Source organism: Siphateles boraxobius, unplaced genomic scaffold, assembly GCF_051911475.1.
Source record: "Siphateles boraxobius isolate OS27281-9 unplaced genomic scaffold, OSU_SipBor_1 265, whole genome shotgun sequence".
Lineage (NCBI taxonomy): Eukaryota > Metazoa > Chordata > Actinopteri > Cypriniformes > Leuciscidae > Siphateles > Siphateles boraxobius.
The window spans coordinates 46,446-72,379 of NW_027508882.1; the positions used below are offsets into that span (position 1 = coordinate 46,446).

Here is a 25,934-nt window from a genome sequence, read left to right on the forward strand (position 1 = left end):
TCCACCACTAACTAAAACAAGGTAATTCTGACTTTTTATCTCATTATCTTTTTTTCTTGGAATTCCGAGTTTATATTTATATTTATACTCGTAATTGTGAGAAAGTCATAAATGTGAGATAAAAGTTTTTTTTTTTTTAATGATTTATCCATGGCAGAAACAAGCTTCCATAATATTCTAATAAAACGAACATGAGAAAAGGAAAACTAGAGAAGTCAGTTTTTCTACAGGCGACGGTGGTGGAGTCGCGGGGTCAAGGGTCACAGGTCACCTGACACCGGTGTGTTTGCTCATGAGGGTCATCAGGTGCGGACGAGCAGGAACACACACCTTCTGCGGACGGATTGAAGAGATGATGGGCAGATGATAACCGTTTCACTTCTAGCCCGAGGTCACGGTCTGACCAAACAGCCACACAACAATTATTATTATTTTAACAAATTTATTGCAAATTTTAACAAACATAAGATACAAAGACAGACAAACTTTCAAACAATAAACAAGTTATAGTTGTACAGCCACACAACATGACGAGCACAATAGCAGCAGAAATCACACCAGGAACTTGGTATTTGAGAAAGGTTTATTAAATGTCTTCATATCCACGAGTCCATCAGGGGTCAGCGGGGTCACGGCGGCCGTGCAGGTTCACCGTAAAGTCAGATCTCAGGCATGTCACACACATCTGATGGATCTGATCATCTAAACCCTGAGCAAACGCCACACGCCTGATGACACGCACACACACACACACACACACACACTCACTGCTCGCGGGGATCCAGGTAAAACACACGGTTTATTTCACTGATGGGAATGTCTCTGAGTCTGGGAAATGTGGGAATAACTCCTCCTTGATCCTCATCCGTGCGCTGACTCTTGGCATAGCGGTCTAGACAAACAATGAACCAGAAATCAGTTCATTTATCAATGCAAAATGTTTAATCTCTTCACTGTCACTCTTCTTTCTGAGGACAGATCTGAATTTAAATGGTTGTAATTCATGAATGCTTTGGAATTTAGACCTAAAACACAGATTAATGCAGAACTGAAAGCAACGAAAGTGTAAAAAATCATAGAAGTTTAAGTTTACTGTAAAGCAAACCTACTGAACTACACATTTTTTTTATTTTATACTATGTATATTTAAAAAAAAAAAAATACTGAGGCGCTAGAAGGTTTTCATGGTAATGCAGTGTCCACACTCCACACACTGCTCGCTCTCTCGTTTCATACAAACGCAAATGATGCTATTTTATGACTATTGTTTTGTTCACTGTTGGATTATAAGATACAAACAGGCATGATTTTAAAAACAGTTTAATCTGAAATCAATATATCTTATCTGCATAATTACTTATGTGTTGAAATGCTGTGTAATAAGTGTTATGACTGTAAACGTATCTCTTAAATGTCCGTCTAGTTTAATCTCGCCGCTGAAACTGCTCTCTCCGCGAAGCTTTGCGTTTAAAGACATAAAATATTTAGACTCAGATCAATATTTAGTGTCTTATTATTAACTAATATGATGTTGTGAATGTGATGCTTTGAATATGATGTTGTGAATGTGATGTGAGTGTGATGTTGTGAATGTGATGTGAGTGTGATGTTGTGAATGTGATGCTATGAATGTGATGCTATGAATGTGATGTCACCTGTGATGTTGTGAATGTGATGTTGTTAATGTGATGTGAGTGTGATGTTGTGAATGTGAGGTGAGTGTGATGTTGTGAATGTGATGCTATGAATGTGATGTTGTGAATGTGATGCTATGAATGTGATGCTATGAATGTGATGTCACCTGTGATGTTGTGAATGTGATGTTGTGAATGTGATGTTATGAATATTATGTCACCTGTGATGTTGTGAATGTGATGCTATGAATGTGATGTTGTGAATGTGATGCTATGAATGTGATGTCACCTGTGATGTTGTGAATGTGATGTCACCTGTGATGTTGTGAATGTGATGTCACCTGTGATGTTGTGAATGTGATGCTGTGAATGTGATGTTATGAATATTATGTCACCTGTGATGTGAATGTGATGCTGTGAATGTGATGTTATGAATATTATGTCACCTGTGATGTTGTAAAAGTGATGTAGTGTATATGATGTCACCTGTGATTTTGTGAATGTGATGTCACCTGTGATGTTGTGTATATGATGTAACCTGTGATGTTGTGAAGGTGATGTCACCTGTGATGTTGTGAAGGCGATGTCACCTGTGATGTTGTGAATGTGATGTCACCTGTGATGTTGTGAATGCGATGTCACCTGTGATGTTGTGAATGTGATGTCACCTGTGATGTTGTAAATGTGATGTTGTGTATTTGATGTTATGAATGTGATGATGTGATTGGGATGTCACCTGTGATGTTGTAAATGTGATGTTATGTATGTGATGTCACCTGTGATGTTGTAAAAGTGATGTTGTGAATATGATGTCACCTGTGATGTTGTGAATGTGATGTCACCTGTGATGTTGTGAATGTGATGTCACCTGTGATGTTGTGAATGTGATGTCACCTGTGATGTTGTGTATATGATGTCACCTGTGATGTTGTGAATGTGATGTCACCTGTGATGTTGTGAATGCGATGTCACCTGTGATGTTGTGAATGCGATGTCACCTGTGATGTTGTGAATGTGATGTCACCTGTGATGTTGTGAATGCGATGTCACCTGTGATGTTGTGAATGCGATGTCACCTGTGATGTTGTGAATGCGATGTCACCTGTGATGTTGTGAATGCGATGTCACCTGTGATGTTGTGAATGCGATGTCACCTGTGATGTTGTGAATGCGATGTCACCTGTGATGTTGTGAATGCGATGTCACCTGTGATGTTGTGAATGCGATGTCACCTGTGATGTTGTGAATGCGATGTCACCTGTGATGTTGTCAATGTGATGTCACCGGTAATGTTGTGAATGCCATGTCACCTGTGATGTTGTGAATGCGATGTCACCTGTGATGTTGTGAATGCGATGTCACCTGTGATGTTGTGAATGTGATGTCACCTGTGATGTTGTGAATGTGATGTCACCTGTGATGTTGTGAATGTGATGTCACCTGTGATGTTGTGAATGTGATGTCACCTGTAATGTTGTGAATGCGATGTCACCTGTGATGTTGTGAATGCGATGTCACCTGTGATGTTGTGAATGCGATGTCACCTGTGATGTTGTGAATGCGATGTCACCTGTAATGTTGTGAATGCGATGTCACCTGTGATGTTGTGAATGCGATGTCACCTGTAATGTTGTGAATGCGATGTCACCTGTGATGTTGTGAATGTGATGTCACCTGTGATGTGAATGTGATGTCACCTGTAATGTTGTGAATGTGATGTTGTGAAATTGATGTCACCTGTGATGTTGTGAATGCGATGTCACCTGTGATGTGTGAATGTGATGTCACCTGTGATGTTGTGAATGTGATGTCACCTGTGATGTGAATGTGATGTCACCTGTAATGTTGTGAATGTGATGTGTATATGATGTCACCTGTGATGTGTATATGATGTCACCTGTGATGTTGTGAATGTGATGTCACCTGTGATGTTGTGAATGTGATGTTGTGTATATGGTGTCACCTGTGATGTTGTGAATGTGATCATATACACAACATGTCACCTGTGATGTTGTGAATGTGATGTGTATATGATGTCACCTGTGATGTTGTGAATGTGATGTGTATATGATGTCACCTGTGATGTTGTGAATGTGGTGTCGAATGTGATGTCACCTGTGATGTTGTGAATGTGATGTCACCTGTGATGTTGTGAATGTGATGTTGTGAATGTGATGTCACCTGTGATGTTGTGAATACGATGTCACCTGTATTGTTGTGAATGCGATGTCACCTGTGATGTTGTGAATGTGATGTCACCTGTGATGTTGTGAATTTGATGTTGTGTATATGATGTCACCTGTGATGTTGTGAATGTGATGTCACCTGTGATGTTGTGAATGTGATGTTGTGAATGCGATGTCACCTGTGATGTTGTGAATGCGATGTCACCTGTAATGTTGTGAATGCGATGTCACCTGTGATGTTGTGAATGTGATGTCACCTGTGATGTTGTGAATGTGATGTCACCTGTGATGTTGTGAATGTGATGTCACCTGTGATGTTGTGAATGCGATGTTGTGAATGTGATGTCACCTGTGATGTTGTGAATGCGATGTCTCCTGTAATGTTGTGAATGTGATGTCACCTGTGATGTTGTGAATGTGATGTCACCTGTAATGTTGTGAATGTGATGTTGTGAATGTGATGTCACCTGTGATGTTGTGAATGCGATGTCACCTGTGATGTTGTGAATGTGATGTCACCTGTGATGTTGTGAATGCGATGTTGTGAATGTGATGTCACCTGTGATGTTGTGAATGCGATGTCTCCTGTAATGTTGTGAATGTGATGTCACCTGTGATGTTGTGAATGTGATGTCACCTGTGATGTTGTGAATGCGATGTTGTGAATGTGATGTCACCTGTGATGTTGTGAATGCGATGTCTCCTGTAATGTTGTGAATGTGATGTCACCTGTGATGTTGTGAATGTGATGTCACCTGTAATGTTGTGAATGTGATGTTGTGAATGTGATGTCACCTGTGATGTTGTGAATGCGATGTCACCTGTGATGTGTGAATGTGATGTCACCTGTGATGTTGTGAATGTGATGTCACTTGTGATGTTGTGAATGTGATGTCACCTGTGATGTTGTGAATGTGATGTGTATATGATGTCACCTGTGATGTGTATATGATGTCACCTGTGATGTTGTGAATGTGATGTCACCTGTGATGTTGTGAATGTGATGTTGTGTATATGGTGTCACCTGTGATGTTGTGAATGTGATGTGTATATGATGTCACCTGTGATGTTGTGAATGTGATGTGTATATGATGTCACCTGTGATGTTGTGAATGTGATGTGTATATGATGTCACCTGTGATGTTGTGAATGTGATGTCGAATGTGATGTCACCTGTGATGTTGTGAATGTGATGTCACTTGTGATGTTGTGAATGTGATGTCACCTGTGATGTTGTGAATGTGATGTGTATATGATGTCACCTGTGATGTGTATATGATGTCACCTGTGATGTTGTGAATGTGATGTCACCTGTGATGTTGTGAATGTGATGTTGTGTATATGGTGTCACCTGTGATGTTGTGAATGTGATCATATAACAACATGTCACCTGTGATGTTGTGAATGTGATGTGTATATGATGTCACCTGTGATGTTGTGAATGTGATGTGTATATGATGTCACCTGTGATGTTGTGAATGTGATGTGTATATGATGTCACCTGTGATGTTGTGAATGTGATGTCGAATGTGATGTCACCTGTGATGTTGTGAATGTGATGTCACCTGTGATGTTGTGAATGTGATGTTGTGAATGTGATGTCACCTGTGATGTTGTGAATGTGATGTCGAATGTGATGTCACCTGTGATGTTGTGAATGTGATGTCACCTGTGATGTGTGAATGTGATGTCACCAGTGATGTGTGAATGTGATGTCACCTGTGATGTTGTGAATGCGATGTCACCTGTGATGTTGTGAATGCGATGTCACCTGTGATGTTGTGAATGTGATGTCACCTGTGATGTTGTGAATGTGATGTCACCTGTGATGTGTATATGATGTCACCTGTGATGTGTATATGATGTCACCTGTGATGTTGTGAATGTGATGTCACCTGTGATGTTGTGAATGTGATGTCACCTGTGATGTTGTGAATGTGATGTTGTGTATATGGTGTCACCTGTGATGTTGTGAATGTGATCATATACACAACATGTCACCTGTGATGTTGTGAATGTGATGTGTATATGATGTCACCTGTGATGTTGTGAATGTGATGTGTATATGATGTCACCTGTGATGTTGTGAATGTGATGTCGAATGTGATGTCACCTGTGATGTTGTGAATGTGATGTTGTGAATGTGATGTCACCTGTGATGTTGTGAATGCGATGTCACCTGTGATGTTGTGAATGCGATGTCACCTGTAATGTTGTGAATGCGATGTCACCTGTGATGTTGTGAATGCGATGTCACCTGTGATGTTGTGAATGCGATGTCACCTGTGATGTTGTGAATGCGATGTCACCTGTGATGTTGTGAATGCGATGTCACCTGTAATGTTGTGAATGCGATGTCACCTGTGATGTTGTGTATATGTTGTCACCTGTGATGTTGTGAATGTGATGTGTATATGATGTCACCTGTGATGTTGTGAATGTGAAGTGTATATAATGTCACCTGTGATGTTGTGAATGTGATGTGTATAGGATGTCACCTGTGATGTTGTGAATGTGATGTCACCTGTGATGTTGTGAATTTGATGTTGTGTATATGATGTCACCTGTGATGTTGTGAATGTGATGTCACCTGTGTTGTTGTGAATGTGATGTCACCTGTGATGTTGTGAATGTGATGTCACCTGTGATGTTGTGAATGTGATGTCACCTGTGATGTTGTGAATGTGATGTCAGCTGTGATGTTGTGTATATGATGTCACCTGTGATGTTGTGAATGTGATGTGTATATGATGTCACCTGTGATGTTGTGAATGTGATGTCACCTGTGATGTTGTGAATGTGATGTTGTGTATATGTCACCTGTGATGTTGTGAATGTGATGTGTATATGATGTCACCTGTGATGTTGTGAATGTGATGGTATATGATGTCACCTGTGATGTTGTGAATGTGATGTCACCTGTGATGTTGTGAATGTGATGTCACCTGTAACGTTGTGAATGCGATGTCACCTGTGATGTTGTGAATGTGATGTCACCTGTGATGTTGTGAATGCGATGTCACCTGTAACGTTGTGAATGCGATGTCACCTGTGATGTTGTGAATGTGATGTCACCTGTGATGTTGTGAATGCGATGTCACCTGTGATGTTGTGAATGCGATGTCACCTGTGATGTTGTGAATGCGATGTCACCTGTAATGTTGTGAATGCGATGTCACCTGTGATGTTGTGTATATGTTGTCACCTGTGATGTTGTGAATGTGATGTGTATATGATGTCACCTGTGATGTTGTGAATGTGATGTGTATATGATGTCACCTGTGATGTTGTGAATGTGAAGTGTATATAATGTCACCTGTGATGTTGTGAATGTGATGTGTATATGATGTCACCTGTGATGTTGTGAATGTGATGTCACCTGTGATGTTGTGAATTTGATGTTGTGTATATGATGTCACCTGTGATGTTGTGAATGTGATGTCACCTGTGTTGTTGTGAATGTGATGTCACCTGTGATGTTGTGAATGTGATGTCACCTGTGATGTTGTGAATGTGATGTCACCTGTGATGTTGTGAATGTGATGTCACCTGTGATGTTGTGTATATGATGTCACCTGTGATGTTGTGAATGTGATGTGTATATGATGTCACCTGTGATGTTGTGAATGTGATGTCACCTGTGATGTTGTGAATGTGATGTCACCTGTGATGTTGTGAATGTGATGTTGTGTATATGATGTCACCTGTGATGTTGTGAATGTGATGTGTATATGATGTCACCTGTGATGTTGTGAATGTGATGGTATATGATGTCACCTGTGATGTTGTGAATGTGATGTCACCTGTGATGTTGTGAATGTGATGTCACCTGTGATGTGTGAATGTGATGTCACCTGTGATGTGTGAATGTGATGTCACCTGTGATGTGTGAATGTGATGTTGTGTATATGATGTCACCTGTGATGTTGTGTATATGATGTCACCTGTGATGTTGTGAATGTGATGTCACCTGTGATGTTGTGAATGTGATGTCACCTGTGATGTTGTGAATGTGATGTCACCTGTGATGTTGTGAATGTGATGTCACCTGTGATGTTGTGAATGTGATGTCACCTGTGATGTGTGTATATGATGTCACCTGTGATGTTGTGAATGTGATGTCACCTGTGATGTTATGAATGTGATGTCACCTGTGATGTTGTGAATGTGATGTCACCTGTGATGTTGTGAATGCGATGTCACCTGTAATGTTGTGAATGTGATGTCACCTGTGATGTTGTGAATGTGATGTCACCTGTAATGTTGTGAATGTGATGTTGTGAATGTGATGTCACCTGTGATGTTGTGAATGCGATGTCACCTGTGATGTGTGAATGTGATGTCACCTGTGATGTTGTGAATGTGATGTCACTTGTGATGTTGTGAATGTGATGTCACCTGTGATGTTGTGAATGTGATGTGTATATGATGTCACCTGTGATGTGTATATGATGTCACCTGTGATGTTGTGAATGTGATGTCACCTGTGATGTTGTGAATGTGATGTTGTGTATATGGTGTCACCTGTGATGTTGTGAATGTGATGTGTATATGATGTCACCTGTGATGTTGTGAATGTGATGTGTATATGATGTCACCTGTGATGTTGTGAATGTGATGTGTATATGATGTCACCTGTGATGTTGTGAATGTGATGTCGAATGTGATGTCACCTGTGATGTTGTGAATGTGATGTCACTTGTGATGTTGTGAATGTGATGTCACCTGTGATGTTGTGAATGTGATGTGTATATGATGTCACCTGTGATGTGTATATGATGTCACCTGTGATGTTGTGAATGTGATATCACCTGTGATGTTGTGAATGTGATGTTGTGTATATGGTGTCACCTGTGATGTTGTGAATGTGATCATATAACAACATGTCACCTGTGATGTTGTGAATGTGATGTGTATATGATGTCACCTGTGATGTTGTGAATGTGATGTGTATATGATGTCACCTGTGATGTTGTGAATGTGATGTGTATATGATGTCACCTGTGATGTTGTGAATGTGATGTCGAATGTGATGTCACCTGTGATGTTGTGAATGTGATGTCACCTGTGATGTTGTGAATGTGATGTTGTGAATGTGATGTCACCTGTGATGTTGTGAATGTGATGTCGAATGTGATGTCACCTGTGATGTTGTGAATGTGATGTCACCTGTGATGTGTGAATGTGATGTCACCAGTGATGTGTGAATGTGATGTCACCTGTGATGTTGTGAATGCGATGTCACCTGTGATGTTGTGAATGCGATGTCACCTGTGATGTTGTGAATGTGATGTCACCTGTGATGTTGTGAATGTGATGTCACCTGTGATGTGTATATGATGTCACCTGTGATGTGTATATGATGTCACCTGTGATGTGTATATGATGTCACCTGTGATGTTGTGAATGTGATGTCACCTGTGATGTTGTGAATGTGATGTTGTGTATATGGTGTCACCTGTGATGTAGTGAATGTGATGTGTATATGATGTCACCTGTGATGTTGTGAATGTGATGTCGAATGTGATGTCACCTGTGATGTTGTGAATGTGATGTTGTGAATGTGATGTCACCTGTGATGTTGTGAATGCGATGTCACCTGTGATGTTGTGAATGCGATGTCACCTGTAATGTTGTGAATGCGATGTCACCTGTGATGTTGTGTATATGTTGTCACCTGTGATGTTGTGAATGTGATGTGTATATGATGTCACCTGTGATGTTGTGAATGTGAAGTGTATATAATGTCACCTGTGATGTTGTGAATGTGATGTGTATATGATGTCACCTGTGATGTTGTGAATGTGATGTCACCTGTGATGTTGTGAATTTGATGTTGTGTATATGATGTCACCTGTGATGTTGTGAATGTGATGTCACCTGTGTTGTTGTGAATGTGATGTCACCTGTGATGTTGTGAATGTGATGTCACCTGTGATGTTGTGAATGTGATGTCACCTGTGATGTTGTGAATGTGATGTCAGCTGTGATGTTGTGTATATGATGTCACCTGTGATGTTGTGAATGTGATGTGTATATGATGTCACCTGTGATGTTGTGAATGTGATGTCACCTGTGATGTTGTGAATGTGATGTTGTGTATATGATGTCACCTGTGATGTTGTGAATGTGATGTGTATATGATGTCACCTGTGATGTTGTGAATGTGATGGTATATGATGTCACCTGTGATGTTGTGAATGTGATGTCACCTGTGATGTTGTGAATGTGATGTCACCTGTAACGTTGTGAATGCGATGTCACCTGTGATGTTGTGAATGTGATGTCACCTGTGATGTTGTGAATGCGATGTCACCTGTGATGTTGTGAATGCGATGTCACCTGTGATGTTGTGAATGCGATGTCACCTGTAATGTTGTGAATGCGATGTCACCTGTGATGTTGTGTATATGTTGTCACCTGTGATGTTGTGAATGTGATGTGTATATGATGTCACCTGTGATGTTGTGAATGTGATGTGTATATGATGTCACCTGTGATGTTGTGAATGTGAAGTGTATATAATGTCACCTGTGATGTTGTGAATGTGATGTGTATATGATGTCACCTGTGATGTTGTGAATGTGATGTCACCTGTGATGTTGTGAATTTGATGTTGTGTATATGATGTCACCTGTGATGTTGTGAATGTGATGTCACCTGTGTTGTTGTGAATGTGATGTCACCTGTGATGTTGTGAATGTGATGTCACCTGTGATGTTGTGAATGTGATGTCACCTGTGATGTTGTGAATGTGATGTCACCTGTGATGTTGTGTATATGATGTCACCTGTGATGTTGTGAATGTGATGTGTATATGATGTCACCTGTGATGTTGTGAATGTGATGTCACCTGTGATGTTGTGAATGTGATGTCACCTGTGATGTTGTGAATGTGATGTTGTGTATATGATGTCACCTGTGATGTTGTGAATGTGATGTGTATATGATGTCACCTGTGATGTTGTGAATGTGATGGTATATGATGTCACCTGTGATGTTGTGAATGTGATGTCACCTGTGATGTTGTGAATGTGATGTCACCTGTGATGTGTGAATGTGATGTCACCTGTGATGTGTGAATGTGATGTCACCTGTGATGTGTGAATGTGATGTTGTGTATATGATGTCACCTGTGATGTTGTGAATGTGATGTCACCTGTGATGTTGTGAATGTGATGTCACCTGTGATGTTGTGAATGTGATGTCACCTGTGATGTTGTGAATGTGATGTCACCTGTGATGTGTGTATATGATGTCACCTGTGATGTTGTGAATGTGATGTCACCTGTGATGTTATGAATGTGATGTCACCTGTGATGTTGTGAATGTGATGTCACCTGTGATGTTGTGTGAATGTGATGTCACCTGTGATGTTGTGAATGTGAGGTCACCTGTGATGTTGTGAATGTGATGTCACCTGTGATGTTGTGAATGTGATGTCACCTGTGATGTTGTGAATGTGATGTCACCTGTGATGTGTGTATATGATGTCACCTGTGATGTTGTGAATGTGATGTCACCTGTGATGTTGTGTGAATGTGATGTCACCTGTGATGTTGTGAATGTGATGTCACCTGTGATGTTGTGAATGTGATGTCACCTGTGATGTTGTGAATGTGATGTCACCTGTGATGTTGTGAATGTGATGTCACCTGTGATGTGTGTATATGATGTCACCTGTGATGTTGTGAATGTGATGTCACCTGTGATGTTGTGAATGTGATGTCACCTGTGATGTTGTGAATGTGATGTCACCTGTGATGTGTCAATGTGATGTCACCAGTGATGTGTGAATGTGATGTCACCTGTGATGTTGTGAATGTGATGTCACCTGTGATGTTGTGAATGTGATGTCACCTGTGATGTTGTGAATGTGATGTCACCTGTGATGTTGTGAATGTGATGTCACCTGTGATGTTGTGAATGCGATGTCACCTGTGATGTGTGAATGTGATGTCACCTGTGATGTTGTGAATGTGATGTCACTTGTGATGTTGTGAATGTGATGTCACCTGTGATGTTGTGAATGTGATGTGTATATGATGTCACCTGTGATGTGTATATGATGTCACCTGTGATGTTGTGAATGTGATGTCACCTGTGATGTTGTGAATGTGATGTTGTGTATATGGTGTCACCTGTGATGTTGTGAATGTGATGTGTATATGATGTCACCTGTGATGTTGTGAATGTGATGTGTATATGATGTCACCTGTGATGTTGTGAATGTGATGTGTATATGATGTCACCTGTGATGTTGTGAATGTGATGTCGAATGTGATGTCACCTGTGATGTTGTGAATGTGATGTCACCTGTGATGTTGTGAATGTGATGTTGTGAATGTGATGTCACCTGTGATGTTGTGAATGCGATGTCACCTGTGATGTGTGAATGTGATGTCACCTGTGATGTTGTGAATGTGATGTCACCTGTGATGTTGTGAATGTGATGTCACCTGTAATGTTGAGAATGTGATGTGTATATAATGTCACCTGTGATGTGTATATGATGTCACCTGTGATGTGATGTGTATATGATGTCACCTGTGATGTGTATATGATGTCTATATGATGTCACCTGTGATGTGTATATGATGTCACCTGTGATGTGTATATGATGTCACCTGTGATGTTGTGAATGTGATGTCACCTGTGATGTTGTGAATGTGATGTCACCTGTGATGTTGTGAATGTGATGTTGTGTATATGGTGTCACCTGTGATGTTGTGAATGTGATCATATACACAACATGTCACCTGTGATGTTGTGAATGTGATGTGTATATGTTGTCACCTGTGATGTTGTGAATGTGATGTGTATATGATGTCACCTGTGATGTTGTGAATGTGATGTCGAATGTGATGTCACCTGTGATGTTGTGAATGTGATGTTGTGAATGTGATGTCACCTGTGATGTTGTGAATGCGATGTCACCTGTAATGTTGTGAATGCGATGTCACCTGTGATGTTGTTTATATGTTGTCACCTGTGATGTTGTGAATGTGATGTGTATATGATGTCACCTGTGATGTTGTGAATGTGATGTGTATATGATGTCACCTGTGATGTTGTGAATGTGATGTGTATATAATGTCACCTGTGATGTTGTGAATGTGATGTGTATATGATGTCACCTGTGATGTTGTGAATGTGATGTCACCTGTGATGTTGTGAATTTGATGTTGTGTATATGATGTCACCTGTGATGTTGTGAATGTGATGTCACCTGTGATGTTGTGAATGTAATGTCACCTGTGATGTTGTGAATGTGATGTCACCTGTGATGTTGTGAATGTGATGTCACCTGTGATGTTGTGTATATGATGTCACCTGTGATGTTGTGAATGTGATGTGTATATGATGTCACCTGTGATGTTGTGAATGTGATGTGTATATGATGTCACCTGTGATGTTGTGAATGTGATGTCACCTGTGATGTTGTGAATGTGATGTTGTGTATATGATGTCACCTGTGATGTTGTGAATGTGATGTGTATATGATGTCACCTGTGATGTTGTGAATGTGATGGTATATGATGTCACCTGTGATGTTGTGAATGTGATGTCACCTGTGATGTTGTGAATGTGATGTCACCTGTGATGTGTGAATGTGATGTCACCTGTGATGTGTGAATGTGATGTCACCTGTGATGTGTGAATGTGATGTCACCTGTGATGTGTGAATGTGATGTCACCTGTGATGTGTGAATGTGATGTCACCTGTGATGTTGTGAATGTGATGTCACCTGTGATGTTGTGAATGTGATGTCACCTGTGATGTTGTGTATATGATGTCACCTGTGATGTTGTGAATGTGATGTCACCTGTGATGTTGTGAATGTGATGTCACCTGTGATGTTGTGAATGTGATGTCACCTGTGATGTTGTGAATGTGATGTCACCTGTGATGTTGTGAATGTGATGTTGTGAATGTGATGTCACCTGTGATGTGTGTATATGATGTCACCTGTGATGTTGTGAATGTGATGTCACCTGTGATGTTGTGAATGTGATGTCACCTGTGATGTGTGAATGTGATGTCACCAGTGATGTGTGAATGTGATGTCACCTGTGATGTGTGAATGTGATGTCACCTGTGATGTTGTGAATGTGATGTCACCTGTGATGTTGTGAATGTGATGTCACCTGTGATGTTGTCCACTGATGAGAGTGGAGCCGTGTTCATCATATTCACCCCGAACAGCAGCACTAAGCAGGTGGTTAAAGTGACCAGCATGTAAATGGGAGCCGCCAGAGCCCAGTATCTGTGAAAAGGGCATTAGTCTCGTCTAAGGTGAGAACTGAACACAACACAAGAGTTTCACTCACTTCTGAGGCCAGTAGGTCAATCCGGCAGAATGAAGCCAGTCGTCAGGAACAGAAGCCCACACCACATACAGCACTAACGGGAGCAAACACACAACACCTGATCAACACTCCACATACAGCACTAACGGGAGCAAATACACACAAACAACTCGTGTTCAACACACTGAATAATGCCTGTTTACTATCGTCTTTTTAGATGATTTCAGAAGAACTGAATCATCATTTCCCTGCTATCACTTTAAAACTGCTTTAAAACAATCTGTATTGTATATAAAGCGCTATAGTAATAAAGGCAACTTCACAAACCTGTAATTTAATTTTTTAATCATGAAAAATACTTCAAATAGTCAAGAAATTGATAATGCTTTTAATTGTGTTTTTTTCATTAGTGTTTTCAATGTAAACCTCTAATAGGTTGTTTGCAGTCACGTGACTGTGTTGACGCGCGAAATTCAGATGGAGGGCAGGAAGTGAAGAACGCAATGGACGAGATGGAGGAAAGTCCGTACTGAACTACTTTAGACGCTATTACAAGAGAAATATATAAACAAAAAATCTAAACATATGTTGGACGTGATCCTTACGTTATGAAGAGGGCCGATTTTCAACTGAATTGAAAGATTTGAAACCCTACCTCGTCTCACAGACATACTTTGACTTTACAAAGTTCAAAAACTGGTACGTTGCACAAACAGACACATAAGCTGTATTGACTCAGCTTTGACGAAGTGATCACTGACACACACGGGCATTTTCCCATTCGGCTCCTCCCGACCGCAGACGAAGGTTTGCAAGGCAATTTTTCCGATGTTGTTCTGACAAGTTCTTGTATTTCCCCCCTTATGAACAACAAATTTTGGCACACGATAAAAACTCCTCGTGGTTTGATCGATTTGAGCAACCATAAACGACGCAAAACATAGGCATTTTGAGTTTGTTATAGTGATTCCTAAATATAGAAAATCACTTCCTGCCCTCCATCTGTATGTATCGCCATGGCAACGCAGTGACGTGACGTCATGTGAAAACAAGCTATTAAAAAAGTTTGGAAAAGTACTTCCGTGATCAAAGTTGAGAGTAAGAAGTGGTTTTCACAGTTATTATAAAATGTTTGGATCATAAAGTTTACTGAAACATGTCATTGGTGTTACAGTGTGTTTCAAAACTTTCTGAATTTGAATTTTTTAAAACTTACATTTAGTAATTTAGCAGATCCTCTTATTCAAAGAGACTTACAATGAGCATCAAACTAATGAATAAAGAACAAAAGTCAAGTCGCTCTTCACAAGTCATAATGTAAAAATGTAATAGACACATAAACATTTATTTGAGAAAACGAACTGTCGTACACATTATATGTAAACGAACGTGTTTATAGTGTGATTAGTATAGTAGAGACGTACAGAACCCGCAGTGAGATCCCAGGAACAGCACGAACCCGTAGATCGCTCTCTCGGGGAGAGGAGAAGGAGAGTTTTCCACCATCATCTACACATTAACAGGCTCTCGGTTCTGCTTCGAGAACGCTAAGAGCTTCGATCGATCTGACGGTGTGGAAATAATCAGATTATAAATAATACATAAATGTCGCTTCTCTCTCTCTGATGCGGGTTAGTCTCTGAGGAGCGCTGTGCACTGCTGCCCCCGTGCGCACTGGAGTCACACACACACACACACACACACACACACACACACACACACACACACACACACACACACACACACACACACACACACACACACACACACACACACACACACACACACGTTATTCCTCTGGAGAACACTAGAGGCGCTGTCTGGTACTCGCTCATGTTCGCGCTTCTTCTGTCCACGCGTGAGATCATCACCGATAGTGACTCAGACATCAGTAAACATCAACGGCTCTTCAGTTCCACTCTTACAAACAGAGGTTAGTAATAAACACTGTAAATCATATTTCTGATGATTCGCTGTTTATGCAGATAAACGCCTATAAAGTGTCGCGGCGAAGACTCGTCGCGTTTAACTTCCTGATAAAGTTCCTCTGCTTCAGAATCAGATAAATCATTAAACATATTGACACTCGTGCATAACATGTAGGTTTTATGCTTTATTAAATTCAAAATCTGTAAGATTATGCTCAGGACACGTCGAGTTTTGGCGCGTTTCGCGAGTAAACGATCTGAAGGAAAAACTCCCTCAGATGTTCATCACTCGTGACAGCGTGAGAGACCAAATATCACGGGATATACAGCAAATATCTGTGTATCATTGAGGTGTTTTTGATTTCTTTGAGGTGTTTTTGACCTGGGTTAGTGCGCAAGTGTGGATTCCAGAATTCAACATTTACGATCTGTGTCATCTGTAACTTACTTTACCACAATTAAATTATTGGATCCTCTCGAGAAAGACGGGGGCGTAGGAAACCATAAATACACACGATAAGGGATAGTAACCAGTAGGAATAATAAGGTTAAACGCAATACACGGTATGAATAATCTGTAATGAAGATGATTTTCATGTTTTTGAATCAGAATGTCAGACATTGACGACTCGGATCTGGAGGAGGAGGGAATAGATGTTGTGCGACACAAAACCAAGATTGTGAGTAGAATTCAGACGTCAAGTCAGCTTTATTTATTAAACCGGATCAGTGATGCAAACTTTGAGAAGTTGAAAATCTGCTTAAAAGACAATATAGTCATGATTCAGATCAATTGATTCCGTGACGCACTGTACTGAACACACCCATGATTCACTCTGTTTTCTCTCAGATCTATCAGAACCATTTCCCGTTCATTCACATGGAGCCGCCTGGTGAGTGTGTGTGTGTGTGACGGTGTGTGTGAGTAATGAGCAGTTTGGCAGATGTTTCAGTGTCGCTGTGTTCTAGACGTCATATATGAGCGGTGGGTGAAGATAAAGCCGGAGATGAAGAAGTTCGTGGGTCACCTGATGCACGTGTCCGTGTTCTGGTGGCATATCCTCCTCCGCCAGCAGGAGAATCACCCCACCACCTTCTGGGCCGTCGAGATGGGCTTCCTGGACTCCAAGTGAGTCGCTTCGGACGTGACCGTCAAGCCTCCTTCATTTATACAGCGCTATTACCAATCTAGAGTTTCACAGCAGCTTTACAGTGATAATAGAGATTACAGCAACAGAGATTGTTTAGGCTTTACAGCAGATCTAGAATAAAGTTATTGTCCAGATAAAGTTAGTCTTCTAAAGCTCAGTGTTATCTTTCAGTGTGTCGAATGATCTAAGTCTGAAGAGGCTGGAGAAGATCGAGATCTTGGAGAGTATCCTGGAGGCGATGGAGCGAGGTGTACGTATCAGGCCTGACGAAGCTCACGCTCGTCCTTCACGGAGTCTCGGTTCTGATCACATGTCTTGTTTTGCTCAGCTGTCTGACAGGGACGTGGAGAGGAAGGCCCGAGCCGTGGTGTCGCTCAGCAGACTCTTCTCCTTGGTACGCTGCCGTAAGCCGTAATTACTCACTCTCGTGTCCTTCCAAACCCGTGCATCTTCGGGATACAAATTAAATTGTTTTGGCTCAGGGGGGCTTTGGGTTTTTTTGGCGCACAAAAAGTATTCTCGTCGCTTCATAAAATTTAGGTTGAACCACTGTAGTCACATGGACTATTTTAACAGTGTCTTTCCTGCCTTCCTGTCCTTCAAAGTGTTCAGTAGAGCCGCTCCTGAGCCGTCGCATTTCATCAAAAATATATTAATTTGTGTTCCGAAGATGAACGGGTTTGGAACGACATGAGGGTGAGTAATTAATAGGGTTGGGTTATATCCGATACCAGTACCTACTCCTCGGTATTTTTTAAACAGTTCCGGTGCTGAAACGGTACTTAAGAAAACGAAACCACACACACTTTGTCAAAATATAATACACTTTTATTTACAGGGCCAAACGGGACACAATATTAACTTAAATCTTTAAACAATAAATATTTTGCAGCAGGAGAACTGTCTGTAATCTGTGTGTGTGTGTGTGTGTGTGTGTGTGTGTGTGTGTGTGTGTGTGCAGCAGGAGAACTGTCTGTAATGTGTGTGTGTGTGTGTGTGTGAGTGTGTGTGTGTGTGAGTGTGCAGCAGGAGAACTGTCTGTAATGTGTGTGTGTGTGTGTGTGTGCAGCAGGAGAACTGTCTGTAATGTGTGTGTGTGTGTGTGTGTGCAGCAGGAGAACTGTCTGTAATGTGTGTGTGTGTGTGTGTGTGCAGCAGGAGGACTGTCTGTAATCTGTGTGTGTGTGTGTGTGTGTGTGTGCAGCAGGAGGACTGTCTGTAATCTGTGTGTGTGTGTGTGTGTGTGTGTGTGTGCAGCAGGACGACTGTCTGTAATCTGTGTGTGTGTGTGTGTGTGCAGCAGGACGACTGTCTGTAATCTGTGTGTGTGTGTGTGTGCAGCAGGAGGACTGTCTGTAATCTGTGTGTGTGTGCAGCAGGAGGACTGTCTGTAATCTGTGTGTGTGTGTGTGTGTGTGTGTGTGTGTGCAGCAGGAGGACTGTCTGTAATCTGTGTGTGTGTGTGTGTGTGTGTGTGTGCAGCAGGAGGACTGTCTGTAATCTGTGTGTGTGTGTGTGTGTGTGCAGCAGGAGGACTGTCTGTAATCTGTGTGTGTGTGTGTGTGTGTGTGTGCAGCAGGAGGACTGTCTGTAATCTGTGTGTGTGTGTGTGTGTGTGTGTGCAGCAGGAGGACTGTCTGTAATCTGTGTGTGTGTGTGTGTGTGTGTGCAGCAGGAGGACTGTCTGTAATCTGTGTGTGTGTGTGTGTGCAGCAGGAGGACTGTCTGTAATCTGTGTGTGTGTGTGTGTGTGTGTGCAGCAGGAGGACTGTCTGTAATCTGTGTGTGTGTGTGTGTGTGTGTGCAGCAGGAGGACTGTCTGTAATCTCTGTGTGTGTGTGTGTGTGCAGCAGGAGGACTGTCTGTAATCTGTGTGTGTGTGTGTGCAGCAGGAGGACTGTCTGTAATCTGTGTGTGTGTGTGTGTGTGCAGCAGGAGGACTGTCTGTAATCTGGGTGTGTGTGTGTGTGTGCAGCAGGAGGACTGTCTGTAATCTGTGTGTGTGTGTGTGTGTGTGTGTGTGTGCAGCAGGAGGACTGTCTGTAATCTCTGTGTGTGTGTGTGTGTGCAGCAGGAGGACTGTCTGTAATCTGGGTGTGTGTGTGTGTGTGCAGCAGGAGGACTGTCTGTAATCTGTGTGTGTGTGTGTGTGTGCAGCAGGAGGACTGTCTGTAATCTGTGTGTGTGTGTGTGTGTGTGTGTGTGTGCAGCAGGAGGACTGTCTGTAATCTCTGTGTGTGTGTGTGTGCAGCAGGAGGACTGTCTGTAATCTGTGTGTGTGTGTGTGTGTGTGTGCAGCAGGAGGACTGTCTGTAATCTGTGTGTGTGTGTGTGTGTGTGTGTGCAGCAGGAGGACTGTCTGTAATCTGTGTGTGTGTGTGTGTGCAGCAGGAGGACTGTCTGTAATCTGTGTGTGTGTGTGTGTGTGTGTGTGTGTGTGCAGCAGGAGGACTGTCCGTAATCTGTGTGTGTGTGTGTGTGTGTGCAGCAGGAGGACTGTCTGTAATCTGTGTGTGTGTGTGTGTGTGTGCAGCAGGAGGACTGTCTGTAATCTGTGTGTGTGTGTGTGTGTGCGCAGCAGGAGGACTGTCTGTAATCTGGGTGTGTGTGTGTGTGTGTGTGTGTGTGTGTGTGTGCAGCAGGAGGACTGTCTGTCGGAGGCGGTGGCGTGGCTGGACTCTGGAGCTCCTGGTGTGCGGCAGAAGCTGCTGGATCTCGGCTCAGTGGACATTCGCTACCGCACGCTACGCTTCGTCTTCAACGAGTGTGAGTTTCATGTCCATCAACGACAATACGAGAGATTAGGGCTGGGTGGAACATATTCATTTATCGATTTTAATCGTTCTCATTTTGATGAACCGATATTGATTCTTTAATCCCAAGGTTGATATTTTAGATGCTGTTTTCAGATGATGCGTTTAAACATTATCTGTAGCTCTGCCATCCAATAATAATCTTCGATACTTCTGATATGAAACAAAGTCTCATCTTTCAAATCCTGTCAGTTTCATCAGTAAATTCATTAAATAAGTGTGTGTGGTGTGTGGTGTGTGTGTGTGTGTGTGTGTGTGTGTGTGTGTGTGTGTGTGTGTGTGTGTGTGTGTGTGTGTGTGTGTGTGTGTGACGGATGAACCGATCATCTCTTCCTCTTTACTTCTAGTTACAGCAGCAAATAAACATCAGAAGATCCATAACAACTGAAATTAATCATGTCTCATGTAATCCATCAATTGTATTTATAAAATCCTGCATACGGTTTTGCTCATGCTGTTCACTTTTCATATAATCAACATAGATCAAATTAAAAAGTAACATAATACCATTTATTTATAATGGCTAGGTTAAAACCAGATATTATATTATGTATAGTTTGTGAGATTAGCTCAGTTTTCGGCAAAAGCTCTGTTGGCTCTTATTATTTGAGAAATAAAAACTTGTGTTAAAGTTATGCAAATGGTTAAGTATTTGTATGACTAGGCTACATCACAAAGAGTTAAGTCTTGTAAAAGCATTAGATTGAAAAAATTGAAATTTCATAAAGTGTGTAAATAATAGAAACGCTGTTCAAAATGGCCTTTCTTTAAATGCAAATGTTCTTTGAGTATTAAATTAGTGAAGGTAAAGTATGTACTCATTATACTCCTAATTACAAGAAGAAACTGCTCTTAAACTGTGTGTGTTTGGCTGAGGGAAAATTAAACCTCCGTGTCCATAAACTGCATAATCAGCTAGAACAATCACTCTAGATAGAAGCATATTACATATTCATAATACTTTTACTGTACCTTTAATGTTGTTTGAATAAATCTGTCATGGATTTTTTTGTGTGTATTTCAATAACAAAATTATGCCATTTAAAAAAAATATTATTGTGATGTTTTTATCTTAAAAGCATTGTGTAATGGAAATGTTTGTATATAAATCAGTTGTTAATTGTAACCTGTATTTTACAGCTTTAGTTCTGAGAGATTGTTTTCCTTGAGAAAAATGGACATATACTGAGCCTGATATATATCCAAATGAATCCTGAATGGAATCATGTGACGTGTGTCCGTGTCCCGATCAGAGCTGAACATGTTTATAATGCCGGCCCACAGATGCGCGGTATCTTCAGGTGGTGTCGTGCAGTAAGAAGAAAGCCATCGCCGAGCTCAAGTGTGAGCCGGACACCTGGACCCTATCGGTGAGACTTTAGATCTGTGTGTTCTTCTGTAACTCACACGCACCTCATCACGATTATTGTTGGAGATCTGCTGTATTAGCAGAAATAAGACATTGTTTTTCTTTTTTTTTACTCTATTCCAGAAAAGCGACGATATGAAAAACAAAGGAAATGAGCAGTTCCAGAAAAAGAAATATGACGTGGCTCTAAAGTGTTACACTAAAGCCATTAAATACCAGTAAGTGACGGAACATCGTCAAAGTTTTAATTCACAATCCTGTTCTGTCTCCTGTAATTGATGGTTCATCTTTCCGTTCTGTGTTTCAGCCCTAATAACCACATTCTGTACGGGAACAGAGCGCTCTGTTTGATCCGCTCTGAGAAGTATCTGTGAGTGAGATTTCAGTTATTCCCATGCACATTACTGAGGAACGTGTGTGTGTGAGAGATACTGATTGTGGGTGTTTTTCAGGAAAGCACTCGGCGATGGAAAGAGAGCCATTATATTGCAGCCAGACTGGGCCAAGGTAAATGCTGAATCATCATCAGTTTTATTTAATACAGTTCAATTCACGTTTATTTGTACAGCGCTTTTCACAATACACATCATTTCAAAGCAGCTTTACAGAAAGTGCATGTGTCCACATCACAGTTTACTAGGACTGGGTAAAAATATCGATTCATCAATGCATTGCAATTATTTGTTTCTCAATTCAATATCGATTCTTAAAATCCTATGAATCGTTTCAGCCCACCGGCCAGTGGCGGCGCTGTGGGCAAAACTCTAGTGAGAGCGTTCAGCGTTGTACAAGACGCGCTTTACCAAAACAGCAAGATGACGGACAGCAGCTGCACTCCGTTCAAGCCTGCACCGCCAACCAGGGACGTCGCTAGGCCTATTTTAGGGGGGCTGAAACTACCTCAAAATGTTCCTAAGCCCCCCTAAATGATAATAAGAACAATAAGTCTCCGGGAGTGTCCCGCATATTGATAGCGGCTCCCTGATGTCCGCAAATTAGTTCAAATCTCCCGAAATCTAGAGCTCGCGAGCTCCGAACCGCGTAGCGCACGCACGACAGAGAGGAAGCGAGAGTCCTTGCGTGTGTGTGTGTGAATGTGCCCGCGTGTGCCTCACAACGGCATTTTTTACAAAATTATGCACATTTTGTGTTTCTGTTTACATTTTTTTTTACAACTTGAATGTATAGGAAGAAAGTAATATACTTTCTATTACAGTTACATGCACTTTAGAGGTGTGTTAATAAAGCACCTGTTTGTTACAGTTGTGGTTTGTTTTCAACACATGTACTATATTGTACAGTTTGTTCTGCTAAATAAACCATGACAGGAAACATGCTGGGGTCAATTTGTTCTTAAACATTTATAATACTGCACACATTATTAAAAAAATATACTCAGGTACTTAATTACTTGTGTATTTACTAATTATTGAATCGATATCGAAGCTAATAAATCAATATCGAATCGAAGCCTCAAGAATCGAAATCGAATCGAATTGTGAAATTCCTAACAATACCCAGCCCTACAGTTTACAGTGATCTGTTGCTGATCTAGCTCTGCTGTGACTCGGGTAGGGTTGGATATCGTTTGAATTTTAAAGATTTTAATTCTGCTTATTGATTCTGATTCTAATCAATTCATAATTTCGATTCCACTATGGTAAAAAAACAAAACAAACATAGATATTCACGTTTAGTCTTTTTGAAAAACATTTAATTGTAGCTGAATATCATGAACACAAATCAACAGCTAAAGAACACTTACACAAGGAACGTTTTTCTGTGGTTTAAAAACACCGTAGAAGAACAGTGCTGTCACTTTAAGAGCTGCCCAATATAGTTACACATGAACACAGTATCTGATTCCTGACCTCAAGAATTGGATTTTCGATCCCCAACCATAGACTCAGGTCAGACTCACTCATACCGGCCGTGTCCGTGATGTGTTCCTGTCCTCCAGGGTCATTACCGCTTCTGCGACGCTCTGTTCTACCTGGGCGAGCACCAGAAGGCTGTGCTGGCCAACCGCGAGGCTCAGGAGGCGTGTGTGGCGGACGCAGACGGGCTGAAAGACCTGCTCCAGCAGAGCGAGCGCTTCCACAGCGAGCTGCAGGACCACACCGGTAACACACTCTTCACAATCCTCACACTCACACTCCTCACACACCTCACACTCACACCCCACACACTCCTACACTCCTCACACTCCTCACACTCCTCACACTCCTCACACACCTCACACACCTCACACACCTCACACACCTCACACACCTCACACACCTCACACTCACACTCCTCACACTCAACACACTCAACACACTCCTCACACTCCACACACTCACACTCACAACACTCCTCACACACCTCACACTCCTCACACTCCTCACACTCCTCACACTCCTCACACTCCTCACACACCTCACACTCCTCACACACCTCACACTCCTCACACTAACACTCCTCACACTCACACTCCTCACACTCCACACACACCTCACACACCTCACACTCCTCACACTCCACACACACCTCACGCTCCTCACACTCACGCTCCTCACACTCACGCTCCTCACACTCACGCTCCTCACACTCACGCTCCTCACACTCACGCTCCTCACACTCCTCAACTCCTCACACACCTCACACTCCTCACACTCAATACACTCCTCACACTCAATACACTCCTCACACTCAACACAATCCTCACGCTCCTCACACTCACGCTCCTCACACTCACGCTCCTCACACTCACGCTCCTCACACTCAAAACACCTCACACCCCTCACACTCCTCACTCTCAACACACTCCTCACACTCCTGACACCTCACACTCCTCATTCTCAACACACTCCTCACTCTCAACACACCCCTCACTCTCAACACACTCCTCGCACTCCACACACTCCTCGCACTCCTCACACACCTCACACTCCTCACACTCCTCACTCTCAACACACCCCTCACACTCCTCGCACTCCTCACACTCTTCGCACTCCTCACTCACCTCACACTCCTCACACTCCTCGCACTCCTCACTCACCTCACACCCCTCACACTCCTCACTCTCAACACACTCCTCACACTCCTGACACCTCACACTCCTCACTCTCAACACACTCCTCACACTCCTGACACCTCACACTCCTCACTCTCAACACACTCCTCGCACTCCTCACACTCCTCGCACTCCTCACACTCCTCACACTCCTCACTCTCAACACACCCCTCACTCTCAACACACTCCTCGCACTCCACACACTCCTCGCACTCCACACACTCCTCGCACTCCACACACTCCTCGCACTCCTCACACCCCTCGCACTCCACACACTCCTCGCACTCCACACACTCCTCGCACTCCACACACTCCTCGCACTCCACACACTCCTCGCACTCCTCACACCCCTCACACTCCTCACTCTCAACACACTCCTCGCACTCCACACACTCCTCGCACTCCACACACTCCTCGCACTCCACACACTCCTCGCACTCCTCACACTCTTCGCACTCCTCACTCACCTCACACTCCTCACACTCCTCGCACTCCTCACTCACCACACACTCCTCACACCCCTCACACTCCTCACTCTCAACACACTCCTGACACCTCACTCTCAACACACTCCTCGCACTCCTCGCACTCCTCACTCACCACACACTCCTCACACCCCTCACACCCCTCACACTCCTCACTCTCCTCACACTCCTCACTCTCAACACACTCCTCACTCTCAACACACTCCTCACACTCCTGACATCTCACACTCCTCACTCTCAACACACTCCTCACTCTCAACACACTCCTCACACTCCTGACACCTCACACTCCTCACTCTCAACACGCTCCTCAGACTCCTGACACCTCACACTCCTCACTCTCAACGCACTCCTAGTACTCCTCACTCACCACACACTCCTCACTCTCAACACACTCCTCACATTCCTGACACCTCACACTCCTCACTCTCAACACACCCCTCACACTCCTCACTCTCAACACACTCCTCACACTCCTGACACCTCACACTCCTCACTCTCAACACACCCCTCACACTCCTCACTCTCAACACACTCCTCACACTCCTGACACCTCACACTCCTCACTCTCAACACACTCCTCACACTCCTGACACCTCACACTCCTCACTCTCAACGCACTCCTCGCACTCCTCACTCACCACACACTCCTCACTCTCAACACACTCCTCACACTCCTGACAACTCACACTCCTCACTCTCAACACACCCCTCACACTCCTCACTCTCAACACACTCCTCACACTCCTGACACCTCACACTCCTCACTCTCAACTAGGGCTGGGCGATATGGCCAAAACATATCTCTGTATTTTTTGGTTAAATGGCGATATACGATATATATCTTGTACTTTATCGGTACTTTCTACTTTTTTCTATTTGGATAAAGAAAATCTGTATTTATTAAAAAAAAAAAAGTTATTTCACATCCTGCTCAATGATATCCAAACAATGTTGATATTGAAGGATATGGAAACAAATAGGGAATGTAATGTAGGCTAT

At 42.4% G+C, this 25,934-nt stretch overlaps 2 protein-coding genes across 9 annotated transcripts in view; one reads left to right on the plus strand and one right to left on the minus strand.

Annotated features, from left to right (window-relative positions):
* Positions 1-281: 281 nt before the first annotated feature.
* On the minus strand, positions 282-15,768 carry pigp (phosphatidylinositol glycan anchor biosynthesis, class P). Of its 2 annotated transcripts, none has more exons than XM_077245510.1 (5): positions 15,556-15,768; positions 14,153-14,225; positions 13,970-14,088; positions 769-892; positions 282-399 (listed from the first exon to the last, which is right to left on the minus strand). In XM_077245510.1, the coding sequence occupies exons 1-5, from the start codon at positions 15,638-15,640 to the stop codon at positions 393-395; spliced, it is 408 nt and encodes a 135-aa protein (XP_077101625.1). In that variant the 5' UTR covers positions 15,641-15,768; the 3' UTR covers positions 282-392. The 2 variants fall into 2 exon arrangements, with proteins under 2 accessions (XP_077101625.1, XP_077101624.1); XM_077245509.1 differs by lacking the exon at positions 282-399 and adding an exon at positions 432-728.
* Positions 15,769-15,940: 172 nt separating this feature from the next.
* ttc3 (tetratricopeptide repeat domain 3) overlaps positions 15,941-25,934 on the plus strand; it is a 66,536-nt gene continuing 56,542 nt past the window's right edge. For 5 of the 7 annotated variants that reach the window (XM_077245502.1, XM_077245508.1, XM_077245507.1 and 2 more), the window contains exons 1-12: positions 15,949-16,064; positions 16,670-16,739; positions 16,910-16,952; positions 17,029-17,188; positions 17,382-17,460; positions 17,539-17,604; positions 19,850-19,976; positions 21,308-21,393; positions 21,516-21,610; positions 21,700-21,762; positions 21,845-21,899; positions 23,353-23,515. In XM_077245502.1, coding sequence (XP_077101617.1) covers positions 16,671-16,739; positions 16,910-16,952; positions 17,029-17,188; positions 17,382-17,460; positions 17,539-17,604; positions 19,850-19,976; positions 21,308-21,393; positions 21,516-21,610; positions 21,700-21,762; positions 21,845-21,899; positions 23,353-23,515 — 1,006 coding nt within the window. In that variant the 5' untranslated portion in view covers positions 15,949-16,064; position 16,670. Of the gene's footprint in view, positions 16,065-16,669; positions 16,740-16,909; positions 16,953-17,028; positions 17,189-17,381; positions 17,461-17,538; positions 17,605-19,849; positions 19,977-21,307; positions 21,394-21,515; positions 21,611-21,699; positions 21,763-21,844; positions 21,900-23,352; positions 23,516-25,934 lie in introns of all 7 variants that reach the window. The other 2 variants (XM_077245503.1, XM_077245506.1) reach the window with 1 other exon arrangement.